The sequence below is a fragment of the Canis aureus genome, chromosome 16 (genome assembly GCF_053574225.1).
Source record: "Canis aureus isolate CA01 chromosome 16, VMU_Caureus_v.1.0, whole genome shotgun sequence".
NCBI classification, from domain to species: Eukaryota; Metazoa; Chordata; class Mammalia; order Carnivora; family Canidae; genus Canis; species Canis aureus.
This window is the reverse complement of record NC_135626.1, coordinates 13,260,572-13,273,366: the sequence shown is the minus strand read 5'-3', so window position 1 is coordinate 13,273,366 and position 12,795 is coordinate 13,260,572. Positions and strand designations below refer to the sequence as shown.

The 12,795-nt window shown below is 53.8% G+C and overlaps 1 protein-coding gene across 4 annotated transcripts in view; it reads right to left on the bottom strand.

The window, feature by feature from the left end:
* CACNA1B (calcium voltage-gated channel subunit alpha1 B) overlaps positions 1–12,795 on the bottom strand; it is a 195,677-nt gene that overhangs the window by 49,517 nt on the left and 133,365 nt on the right. For all 4 annotated transcript variants that reach the window (XM_077851631.1, XM_077851627.1, XM_077851628.1 and 1 more), the window contains 6 exons: positions 11,170–11,296; positions 8,469–8,598; positions 8,088–8,147; positions 6,919–7,025; positions 4,186–4,282; positions 2,390–2,550 (listed from right to left, as the gene is read on the bottom strand). In XM_077851631.1, the coding sequence (XP_077707757.1) occupies positions 2,390–2,550; positions 4,186–4,282; positions 6,919–7,025; positions 8,088–8,147; positions 8,469–8,598; positions 11,170–11,296 (682 nt within the window). The remainder of the gene's footprint in view (positions 1–2,389; positions 2,551–4,185; positions 4,283–6,918; positions 7,026–8,087; positions 8,148–8,468; positions 8,599–11,169; positions 11,297–12,795) is intronic.

The following is a 12,795-nucleotide window of genomic DNA, read 5'->3' as shown; positions in this document are numbered from 1 at the left end:
CTTGGATAGAGAATATACAAAGAGCTATTATAATCAATTATTAAAAAGAAAAATGAACCAGTAAAAGATTTGAATAGACATGACTCCAAAGAAGATAGACAAATGGCCAATAAACACATGAAAAGATGCTCAACATCATGAGTCATTGAGAAATGCAAATGAAAACCACAATGAGATATCACTTTATACCCACTAAGATGGCTATGATTGATTTTTTTAAAATTTCATTTATTTATTCATGAGACACACACACACAGAGGCAGAGACACAGGCAGAGGGAGAAGCAGGCTCCGAGCAGGGAGCCCGATGTGGGACTTGATCCTGGGACTCCAGGATCACACTCTGGGCCGAAGGCAGGCGCCAAACATCTGAGCCACCCAGGTGTCCCTTTAATTAATTTTTAGAAAGAAAAATAACAAGTATTGGGAAGGATGTGGAGAACTCAGAACTCTCCCACACTGCTGGTGGGAGTATAAAATGGGTCAGCCACGTTGGAAAAGTCTGGCAGTCCCTGAGACTGGTAAACAGAATTACCATGTGACCCATTGGTCCCAGGGCTAGGTATACACTCCAGAGAAATGAAAACATCTATCCACACAAACACTTCACACACATGTTCACAGCAGTGTCAATCATAACAGCCAAAAGATGGAAACAACTCAGATGTCCATCAACAGATGAATGAATAAATAAAACATGCCATCTCCACAACACAGAATAAAATTAAACCATAAAAAGGAATGATGTTCTGACACACCCTACCGCACAGGTGACATAAAAAACATGATGGTAAAATTAAAGAAGTTAGACACAGAAGACCACATAGGTACGATTTCCTTTATGTGAAACATCCAGAACAGGGAAATCTATAAAGAAAAAAAAAAGATTCATGGCTACTTAGGGCTGGAGATGGGGAGCTAGTAATAAAGGATGTGGGAGTTTTTTGTGTTTTTTTAACTTAAGAAAATGTTCTAAACTTGACTGTAGTAATGGTTGCACATATCTGTGAATATACTAAAAAAAAATCACTGAATTGCATACTTTCAATGGATGAATCATGAATTGTATCTTTAAAAAAAAAGGATACCACTGAGTGGGGAAAGGATCGTCTTTTCAAATAAGTTGTGCTGAATCAACTGGATATCCATCTACAGAAAATTCGTCTTTATCCACACCTCACCTAACATACAAAAATCAACTCCAGATAGATCCCAGATCTAACTGTGAAAGGCAAAAATAAAACTTTTAGAGGAAAATGTAAACGGACTTCTCCCTGACCTTCAGACAAATTTTCTGAACAGGACATGAAGAGTAGTAAACATAAGAGAAATAAATTGGACTGTCCTACAATCAAGACTTCATTTTTTAAAAGACCTGTTTTAAAAAGTTGAAAGCATCCTACAAAGGAGAAGACAACCATAACCTGTAGACCTGACAAAGGATGACTATCCAGGACTTTACAAAATTCCTACAAATCAGTCAGAAAGGAAAACAGACAATGACTCGCACAGACCCGTCCCAGGGACACCCGAGTGGTGGATCACCTGGGGAGGCTCCCAAGCTCACTGGTCATCACACAAGCGCAAATCAAACTGCAGAGAAATGCCACCAGCCCGTCAGCAAGTCCAAAGAGCCAAAGACAGAAAACACTCGTCTTCCCTTGAGCTCTCATCTGTGTGGCAGGAGTGTAATCTTACACACATATGTGGCAGCAGCTGCAGAAGCTGAGCATAAGCACAGTGCACAACCCTGCCATCCCACTGCGAGGTCTGGTCTGCACACCTCCTGGAACTGCATGCATGTGCTCCCCGGAGACGTGTACGGGAAGAGTCGCAGCAGCACTGCCCATGGGAGCCTCAGCCTGGGAACATCCCCCATGCCCATCAGCCACATGGTGACATACTCCCCATGCCCAGTCACGTGGTGATATACCAACTCATACAGGAGAACATTACATGCACGGGGGCAACTGGAATCGTTGCCTGTGGGTAGAGAAGGAGCTATGTGCTACCTCGCTCAGCAGCCATGCCAACCTACCTCCATTTCCCCTTGCTCCCCCCACCGAGGGCCCCTCTCCTGTTTCCTCGGGGGTTGGGCCTGGTCCAGAAGGGCCTGAGGCCTCCTAGTGATGGTGATAGTGGCTCCAGCCCCAGGGCCGCGCCTTGATCCTAGCCTGGCCAGAGCCCTCCAGCAATACCCGCGGCCCCTGTGTGTTCCCCAGTATCTACGGGCAGAAAGAGCATGTCCTGCGGGAGTGGCTGGTCCCTGTCTCTGCTGAGGAAAGTGAGCCAGAAGTCCTTGGTGTGGCCTTGGAGGCAGAGGCACACCCCCAGCTCACCGGGGCACCCCATGCTGGCCCCTCCCTGAGCCGGGCCCTGCCTCAGCTTACCGGCAGTCCCTCTCCAGCCCCTTGGACTCATCCGTGCAGTAGAAAAACTTCCCTTTGAAGAGCTGCACCGCAATGACAGCAAAAATGAACATGAAGAGCATGTAGACGACCAGGATGTTGAGGACGTTCTTCAGGGAGTTCACCACACAGTCAAACACGGCCTGGAAGGCAGGAGGGCCCAGCTCAGAACCCCAGGCCCACAACCACGCAGGGACTTGCTGCCTTAACACAGGAAGCTGCCTGCACTGCCTCTCCCAGGACTTGAAGAGTGGGCAGGCAGTGCGAGAAGGGGTGGTGTGGGCAGACGGGCTGCACACTGATGGGAACCTGGTGTGACAGGCCTGGAACCCAGGTCAGCCTGTGTGAGGAGGAAAGAAGTGGGGATGGGGGTACACCAGCCCCCTGCTCCTGCATCCAGCCTGCCCATGGGTCACACTTTGCCCCTGCTCATCAGTGGGGCAGAAAGGTGGTTCCAACACAGGGACTTGTGGCATACTTCGGTGTGGCTCCGAGGTAACTGTGTCTGTTACCACCACCACCTGGGCTTTTCCTTAGAATCTTCCCTACCTGGAAGCTTGGTGTCCCCTGGACCCCTGACTGACCCTGTCCTGCTGATCCTGACCCTGGAGGAGATACCCTATCCTACTCTGGCTGTGCAAATAAGCAGACCCACACTCATCTCCTGGCACACTGCCTGGCACACTCAGACGCCAGCAGCTGCCTCAGCAGATGCAGCCACTGCCCACTTGCCAAATGTCCATGACACCCCTGACCTGCCAGCCCAGGTCCAAGTCCCCAGCTGACACCAGGGCCTCCAGCTGCCTTTAAGCCACCCACCAGCCCATCCGTTCACAGGCCACCTGCCTCTGTAGTCCCCAGTCCACTTCATGTCTGCAAGGCTTACAACTGCATGCTGTTCACAACACTTCACTGCATGGTTTTGTGGGATTAAATGAATTTAAGGATCCAAAGCATCCCTCACAGTGAGGAACATGCTTAGTAATTATCATATTTTAGCACAACTCCAAGGACTTGGGTTCACACTTTTTCCTTTATCCAGTAATGTTACCCCGGCCACACTAATCCTCAGGGCCCAGCCCAAGAACCTTTTCTCAGGGGCCCCTGCCCGCCTTGCATCTCCTCAGGACCCTCCGCCTCTCTCAGCAGCCTCTTCTTTTATTCTTTTCTTTTTTCTTTTGAGAGAGAGAGAACGTGCACACAAGCACAAGCACTTGGAGGGAAGGGTGGAGGGAGGGGGAATTATAAACCGACTTCCTATTGAGCAGGGAGCCTGACATGAGGCTTCATCTCACAACCATGAGCCAAAAACAAGAGTCAGATGTTTAACTGACTGACCCACAGGAGCTCCTTGGCAGCCCGTCCTTCCCTGCACCCCGCCCTTGGTGCAGTGGAGTCTAGGAAGCAGCGCCTTACAGAGCACTGTGGAGAGGACACTCTCCTTTGAAGGCCTCACAGAGCTGAGGGACGGATCCACTCACACATTGCGTGATCCGAGGAAACCAGTGTGGGTCCTCCCTCAGCTCTGCCCATCCCATCCCACGTGGGAAGCTGCAGCCAGACAGGGTTGGTTATATGCACACATGTGCACGCACACACACAGCACACACATGTGTGCACTCACATGCAGTGCAACCTTATACACACAACACAGACGTGCACTCACCCCTGTGTACCCATCTGCACAGGCACGCACACATACACATATGTGCATGCCTACACTCACATGGACACACATAACCCTGCACACTCCTCAAGCCCCAAACCCAGGCTCTCACCTTGAGCTTAGGCAGCCGTTTTATAGTCTTGAGGGGCCGCAGGACACGCAAGACTCTCAGGGACTTGATGGTGCTGATGTCTTTCCCTTTGGATCCTCTAGAAGGGAGAAGCCACACATGCAGACGAGCAGGACGAGCAGGACGCACACCCACGCCCAGTTCCCACGAAGCCACCTGGGTTGCACTCCCCTGTGCATTCTGTCTTAGGCCCCAGGGCAGGAGACCTAGGAACAGGGAAGCCTCTGCCCTGCAAGTACCACATCTCCTCCTGTGAACTGCACGGCCACAGCCTCATCTGAGCAGACAAGGGCCAGGGCCCGGTCAGCAGCACCAGGTACACAAGGAAAGCTGGGCTTCCAGTGGGAAGATCCCAATCTTCCAGACCACAGCAGCCATTCCTATGCCAACGCTCCCCTAACACCAGCCCAAAGCAGCTTCATCTGGCCACCATGTTGAGACCAACACTGGGAGCAAAGAGGAGAGAAGGGGGCTGGCCCCAGGATGGCAGACCCAGCTCAGAGCCAGCACACCAACTCAGTCGGCACACTAAGCCAACAAAGCCATTAGTACAAGAGTCTCTGGAAGAGCTGGTTTCTCTTGCTTTTCAGTCCTGGTAGAGGGAGGCAAGGGGAACATGTCTGGATCTTCCTGCCTGTCCTCGCCCAGCTGCTTCAACACTCCTCCAGACCATGTAACACTGATTGGGAGGGAGAGAAGGAGAGGGATGATGGGCATGCAGGAAGGGAAGGAGAGAAAGAGAGTAAGAAAGAGAAAAAGTTAGATGACTACACAGGTGCTATAAGGGACAATGCAATGCAAGGAGCGGACAAAGGAAGAAAGAAAGAAAGACCACAGGAAAGAGAAAGAAACAGAAAGGGAGGAGGAGGGGCAAGAGCCCACAGGGAGAGAAGAGAGTAGCAGACAAGAAAATCCACACTGGAGGAATAAGACAGGGAGTCCATAAAAGAACATCGCAGGCCCCAGATGCAAGATCTGGGGCCAGACTGGAGCCTCTCAGGAAGCCGAGCAGACTGGGTAGCTCACTGAGGCTGCAGGGGCCCAGTGCTGGTCAGACTCAGGGGGCTGGCCTTCTCACCAAAGCCAGATATGGGAGGGGGTGGGGATCTCCTGAATGGCCTTCCTAGACTGCCTCCAGAGGCCACACTCCACCCTCAGCAGTGGCTGAGGATTCAGGATTGGGGGTCCTGTTCTGTCCTGGTCAGAGGTCACTTCTCTCCAAGCTCCGAAGGAGCCTGCAAGTGAGGAAAGAGGGCAGGGCCTCCAGTGGTCTTCTCTGGGCTCCTGCTAAGCTCTAGGGAAACTGAACTATGAGGCCCGGGTAAGATCTGTGGGTTAAGGAGAGCTGGGGAGCCCCAGCCAGGGACTACATTCCAGAACCAGATCAAACTCCCTCTGAAACATGCAGCCTCCAGACCACTATGTCAGGTGTTTCCATCACTCCAGCCTTTCTGACCCCCCACCCCCAAGCCAGGTTCCTTCGGCAGCCCTGTTGAAACACCTGAGGGATGCAGAAGGGAGGGATGCTGCCTTGGTTTCCTAGGGGAGGGCCCTCTGCAGGGCAGGCCTCAAGGTGGTTTGTGTTCTGTGTCTAGAGGCCATATTTCTTGCTTGCCAGCTCAGAGCTTTCTCTGGTTCTGAGGCCAACTGGCTGGATTGTACCCTCTTCCCTTGTCTTACTCCCAAGCTCCTCGCTGACACATTATATACAAAGAAAGCCAGGTAAGCCCCCTAGGGAAGATGCTGGGCATTGTAGGAAGGCAGTTGTGGAGAAGAGAGAGAAGAAAGGAGGAAGCCCGTTGCCAGAGAAGAGAGTGGGAAGGTACTTCAGGATGACCAACATCCTGGCACTTATGGTTACAGTGGCTCCTACCCAGAGCCCTCACTGCCTTCAAGACCCATATTCCCAGCCTCCAGCACTCACTTGGGGTGTCCTGCTCACGGGACCCCATCCCCGAGGGCTGGCCTTGCCCCAGCCCCAGCCCCCAACCCAGCCCCCAGAGGTGAGGCAGGAACACATGGCCTGGGGACATGGCTCCTGGCAGCATGCACCCTGGCAGTGGAGGAGGATGAGCAAGGGTGAGGCATGGTGGTGAACTGGCCCAGAAGGAGCCAGGCTTTGCTATGATGCGGGGCAGTGTAAGGGGCAGAGGGAAGGCATTACCCCATGAAGCTCCTACCGAGAGTCCAGCAACAAAGAGACAAAGAGAAGAGAGTCAGTGAGGAGGCCTCGAGTGCTCAGAGAGGATGCAAACACCATCCCTTGGACCATCCTGATCTCTGGTTCTCCTCCATAGCTCCACCCGTGCCCCCACACCTGTCCCGTGCCCACCACCATGCAGGGTCTGAGGGAGTTGACCTAGGCCCAGCCACGAGGGAGCTGAGCATCACCCACGAGGGGATCTAACACTCCAATAGGGGAAAACACCCACCAGCACCCCCAGCTCTGGCCTACCCAGTGGTGCAGCTGAGGTCTGGGCAGGTAAGTTGTTTTGAAAGATCCAACAGGCAGGCACCAAACAAACCTGAGGCCTGCCCACCCAACGTCAGAACCACGACCTATGGCAGGGACGTGTGGACTCTGAGATGCTTTCAACCTCACACAGCCCATGCCAAGTAGACAGGAGGGGGTACAGACAGCCTTCCATGACCCCACATCCACCACAGCTCTGGAGACTGCAGCCCAGCCAGGCCCAGAGCAGACATGACACTTACGAGAAGGCAAACGCCACCAGGGCCCCACTGACCACGATGAAGTCCAGAATATTCCACAGGTCCCGGAAGTAGGCCCCAGGATGCAGCAGCAGACCCAAATCAATCATCTTCAGGGGAGAAACACACATTAGGTGCTGAATATTTCACAAAGAAAAGCAGGGCCAAGCCCAGACTCACAAGGCCGGGGGAAGGATGCCACCCAGATCACACCCCCTGAGGGTCTCCGTGGGCCTCTGGACCGCAGTGCCAGTAATCCAAATATCCCCACATGGGCATGACTGGCTGAGATCTTGCCTGGGCTCCCAAGCCCTCTGAGCCTGAATGAGACCCCTCCTGCCCTGCTAGGCTGCAGGCACACAGCACCCCAGGGAGCCCATGCCTTGCCCAGGCCCTCTGAGGGTCAGCTCTCTGCAGGAGGAGGAAGAGCTGTGAGGCTCCTAAGGACCTGGCTCTGCCACCCCCAGAGCTGTGATTTCTGGCAAGCTCCTTAACATCTCTAAGCCTCAGCTTCCACGTCTATAAAATGGGATGACGCCCCCCCCCCCAAAAAAATGCTTCCCCTCTTGAGTTTTTAAAAGGAAGTAAAAACGCAGAGGTGATACACAGATGCACACACAGGAGGAAGGTCACGAAGTCATGGGTGCACCCTACGCAGCTGTGCAAAGATGGCACACGTATGCACATTCAGCTGTGCACACACGCAGCCACACATCAGATGCCGGTGAAGGCGCAATGCCCGTCAGCACTTAGAGACGGAAATGGTCAGTCCTTATCCAAACACGAAACACCAGGGCTCTTTGAAACAAGTCTTCAGCACCCACTCTCCACGACGTTTGGGTGTTGAGGCCACCGCTCTGTCCCCGAGTGCCCCCTCTTCCTGGTGTGCTGTCACGATGTAATCCTGAGGTTGAGCTGGGCCCACACAACCCTTGGTTCGTGGTGCAGTGGGGATAGGAAGGGCACTGGTGAGCTCTCCCCAAGCTGCTGCGCGGACTCTCTGGCATGCCGGCCTGTCCTCTGCAGCACACAGCCGCACACACGTGTGCATGCCTTCTCTCTCCGAGCACACCCACCACAGGCCATCATCGGAGCTCACAGGCCCCGGCCCGTGTCAGTCACGAGGGAAGATGAGCAAGGCACGGGGCCACCAGGGCAACCACATATCTCACCTTTATCACCATCTCAAAGGTGAAGACGCCCGTGAAAATGTAGTCCATATACTTCAGGGCCTAGAACCAGGAGGAAGGGGACTGTCAAGGCTGGGCCAACAGCTGGAGCCAGGACAATCCCAGCAGTACCACATTTTTCCTCCAGGCCTCTCAACAGACCTTGCCTTGCCCAGAGTTCTGTGGGCAGCTGTCTGGGAAGGCGAGTGTGCCTGTGCGCCAGGCCTGCTCTGGCAGCGACTCAAGCCCAGGCATACGCGCTTGCTCTTCCGTCTGTGCCTCAGGGCTGGCCAGGAGGCGCCCCGGACCTGCTCCCCACACCCCTGAGGGAGCTGACGGGCCCCCCGCACCTCCCAGGCCCAACCAGCCCAGTGCTGTGCTCACGTTGTTCCTAGGCGAGTCTGTCCGCACTGGGTCCTCGGCAGCCAGGGCAATGCTGCTCAGGGCGATGACCACAAGAATGACCATCTCGAAGTACCGCATGGTCACGATGTAATGACAGAAGCGGCGGAGCCTGGAGGGCAAAGCATGGGTGGCCTGAGGCCCACAGGTGGGCGGGGCTAGTCCCCGCGCTGGAGCACATGCTCAGCCTCGCCCTGGGGAAGGTGCCGTGGCAGAACCGAGTTGGACTACACGTCCCTGTGGTTGGGGGGACAGCGGTCAGGCGACTGACGGTGACTCAGGTTCTTGAGAAGGTGTCCCAGAAAGAGGGGTGGGAAGGCTGCAGAAACCCACAGCAAGGGGCAGCCAACTAGGGCTTGCCGGCCTGCGTCTACCTCCTGTGTACAGACAGCCTGCCCCGTGGTGTTGACAGCCTTGCTGTAGGTGGCACTGGCCCCTCCAGAGAGGTCCGTGCCGCCCCCACTCTTCTGAGCCCCCAGGGCCGCGTGTGCACACCCACAGCGTCTGCTATCCTGCAGCACCAGTCCGTAGTGCTGACCCCTACCCTGCTCCGCCCAGGCACAGGCCGGACACAGCCCAGCGCTGAGCAGTGTAGACAGACATAAGCCAACAGGACCCTCTGAGTTGCTGACAAACACCACAAGGTGGCAGCAGACAGTGACTAGGAGATCCGGGAAGACCCCTTGGGGGCAGTGAGGCTGCTCCCAGGTGACCTGGAAGAGCAGCCACAGAACCAGAGCCGTGGTGAGGCCTGCCCCTCCCCTCACCACTCCTGCCCTATGCTTCAGGCCTGGGGTCTGCAGGGGCCTCCCACCTCTCAGCCACATGCACGCACTTCTCTCTCTGCCTTGAAGGGACTCCTCAGTTCTCTTCACCATGACCACTGCCACCTTCTGGACTCCATGCCAACCAGCGCCACCCTTCCCAGGCCCCCTGGTGATCTCCCCTGGTCTTTCTCCATGGACACACCTTTGCTCCTACCTCAGGATGCTCCATCTCTGCCTCTTTCCTTCTCCATCTCTGGAATGACTATTCATGCTCAGCTCCAACCAAGTGCATGCCCCTGAGACCCGTGAACATAAGACCTCCACCAGCTGCCTCTGCTCTGGTCCCGGCCCTCACACAGAAACTGAGTGTCATTCCTTCCCCTTCTACATCTAACTTGTCAAGTTCCGCAGATTCTCTCCAAAATGTCTTACCAAGCATTTAACTCCCAAACTTCCCCACGTGATCACTATCATCAGATCTCCACTATTTCTTCCTGAAAACCTTAACTGCCTACTGAGCCCTGTCCAAGGATTCTGCCCAAGTGCTGGGGTCCTGCTGACCCCCAGCTGCCTACGGCCTCTCTGCTCTTCACAGCACTTCCTTCGCACATAGACTGTGGCCTGTCTGTCGGGCTCACAGCAGCCCACTGGCCTCTGTGTTTTTCCACTTGGTTGTCTCTTCAGCTGTTCTGCGCCCGACGCCCTCGCTTCTCAACCATTGTGATTTCTCTCCTCACCACAAAGAATGCTTGCTCCTCTCTCTTCACCTTTGCACTCATTCACCCTTCAGGATTTGGCTGAGATCCCTCACTTCCTCTAGGAAGGCTCCTTGACCTTCCCCGCCTGCAGCCAGACACAGAACCTCCCTACCTCATCTGCTGGGACTGCATGTGACTGATGGGCAACCTGCCTCCTCTTCCACCACAGGTCAGCGCTCACAGGCAGGGGCCGCTCTCCCTAGCAGAGACCACATGCTCCCAGGAAATGTGGGCTGGGCGAGAGCATGAAGAGAGCAACGGAGGGTGGATAGTGGAGGCTGGGTGAAGACTGCACACTGGAGGGCTGGGCACTGGGGGTGCAGCTGGCTCCCTGTGGCCCCTGCTCTACCATGCTGGCTTCACGTGCCTTCCACCTTTGCTCTATCTGTTGCCTCTACCAAGGATGGTCTCCCTGCTCTTCCTCAGCAACCTCACCTCCCATTGAGGTCCAAGCTGACCTTCCTGCCCTGACATCAGCACCCCCAGCAGCATTGTACTTCCTAAGACGTACCACCACGTGACATCCAATGTTTATGGATTTGTCTGGTTTGCTGACTGTCCCTCCCACCTGCACACAGAGGCTTATCAGTGACAAGGGTCCTTGTTCTGTGCATTGCCCTATATTCCCAGGACCTAAAATGCCATAAGTATGTCAGTACTGGTTGATCTGACTTAGTAGTCGGACCGATGAGTGGATGAGAAATGCTGGTGACGTCGTGACAAGCAGTGGGGAGAGTAACAAGCACACACGTGAGCTAATGGGGCGCACACACACACAATGCATGCACAGCAGGCACACAATGGGCATAATTGGGTGCGTGTGCAATCACTGTGGGTGATTGTGGGTGACGAGCAATCGCTGCAGGCAGGCTACACTGGGACTGACCATCTGGGTTCAAACCCTAGCTCAAATACCAGGGCTGACTGGCTGTGTGTCTGTGGATAGGCCAGGTGCCATCCCTGTGGCTTTGTGTGCTCATCTGGAGGATGAGTAACAACCATATGTGCCTGTGGGTTGCTGTAATGACCAGGACACTAGTACATGTAAAGTGCCAGGAATCGGGGGCTGCTAGGTCACATGTAGCACATATTGCTACCATGCCAATGGACTGTGGCCACAGACATGGGACAGGCACATGGCAGGTGAAGGAGACTCACAGGTTGGTGGGGCTTAAACAGAACATAGAGCTGTATGGGACGATGGGTCGGGGCCCGCTCCTCATCACATCGTCAGCTTCCACCTCCTTCTTCCCCTCGGCTTGACTTTCCAGGTCCACGTTACCACCTACAAGGACAAAGAGCCACCAAGTTAGAGATGTGGTGCCCATGAAGCCCGCACCACACAGGTCTTACCCGGGCAACAGACGCGGTCCCAGCACTAACCCCATAGGCCTCCAGGGACCCAGCCAAGGAGGTGCGTGTGGCTGAGAACACAGCTTCACATAAGCCTCCCTCCAGTTGTGGTCAGATCCTACCTGAGCCAGCACTGGAGGCCCTTCTGCACCTCTCACTGCACCAGAGTCAGGTGGGAACTACACTGTGTCTTTTGCTGTTGGTCTGGATGTGCTACAAACACCAAAGTCCCCTTTGGCCCCAGACATCAGGGCTAGCAGGCTCAGCTCACTAGTTCAGGGCTTGGTGCCTCCTTGGAACAAGGCACAGTGTGGCTGCCTGATGACAGTGCCCCACTACCTCTGCAGGGACCTCGGGTCAGCAGGAGAGGGAGGAGCAGGGGCCAGCCCTGGAGCACAGACACTCTTCTGAACTTGGCAGTCGGGGCAGACACCACCTAGGAGTCTCTCCTTCAGGACCCTGGCAAAGGTCTGCAAAGCTGGGACAGGGAGCCAGGGAGCACCTTTACCCAGTCCACATTAGCTACAGGCTCCTATTGGGCTCCTCACTGCTCACTCCCCAACCCACCCCTGTCCCTCATTTCCATCCTTTGCTTTCCCACTAATAAAACTACCCAGGTTTGCAATGTCCATGACCTTGTTCTTGTTAAGTGGATTCTAGAGTTTGCGCGTAGTGTTTTCCTCACAGTGACTTTCATTTTCCACTATCCTAAAGTGTGTTTCCATTGTTGTGGATAATGGTTCCTGAGACCTCAGGGCTGCCCAGGAAGGTAGGGCAGTGCCTTGGAGCCAATGCCTACGTCTTACGAGAAACATAAAAGCAGAAGATGTTAAAGGGCAGCTGCAATGCAGGTGGTTATCCCCAGAGCCTGGGTGGCTGCTAGTCCCATAGAGAATGGCTGGGCCAGAGAAAAGCCCTGGCTGCACATGGAGAAGCTCATGGCGCCAGTGGTTGTCGTCACCAAATCCCTGCGGATGCGTAATGATAGAATCTTCTCAGAAAGAGATCTCGCAATAAAGCCCTAAAAATTCTGTTTATTGATTTATTCTGTAAGACATTAGCTCCCTGGGAAATCAAGCATGCCCACAATAATCTGTATTCACAGAAGAATTTGTCTCAAGGTATTCCACAATGACAAAAAAGTACAAAATGTACACTCATAGGAAAAAGACTACGTACACAATACTCACATGATTCACATACCACAGAATTAAAAACACCTACAGTTTTAACGACAAAAGAAACTTATGGTATTGTAAGTTAAAAAAAAAAAAGACTGCATACTTGTATATCCCAGATGAGCTCAACTCCAAAACTATAATATATATGGGAAGAGAAATAATACCAAAATAATAATAATAATTGTGGTGACCTCTCAGTGGCTGAAAGTCATATTAATTCTCTTCACTGTACCTTTAACATTTAAAAATT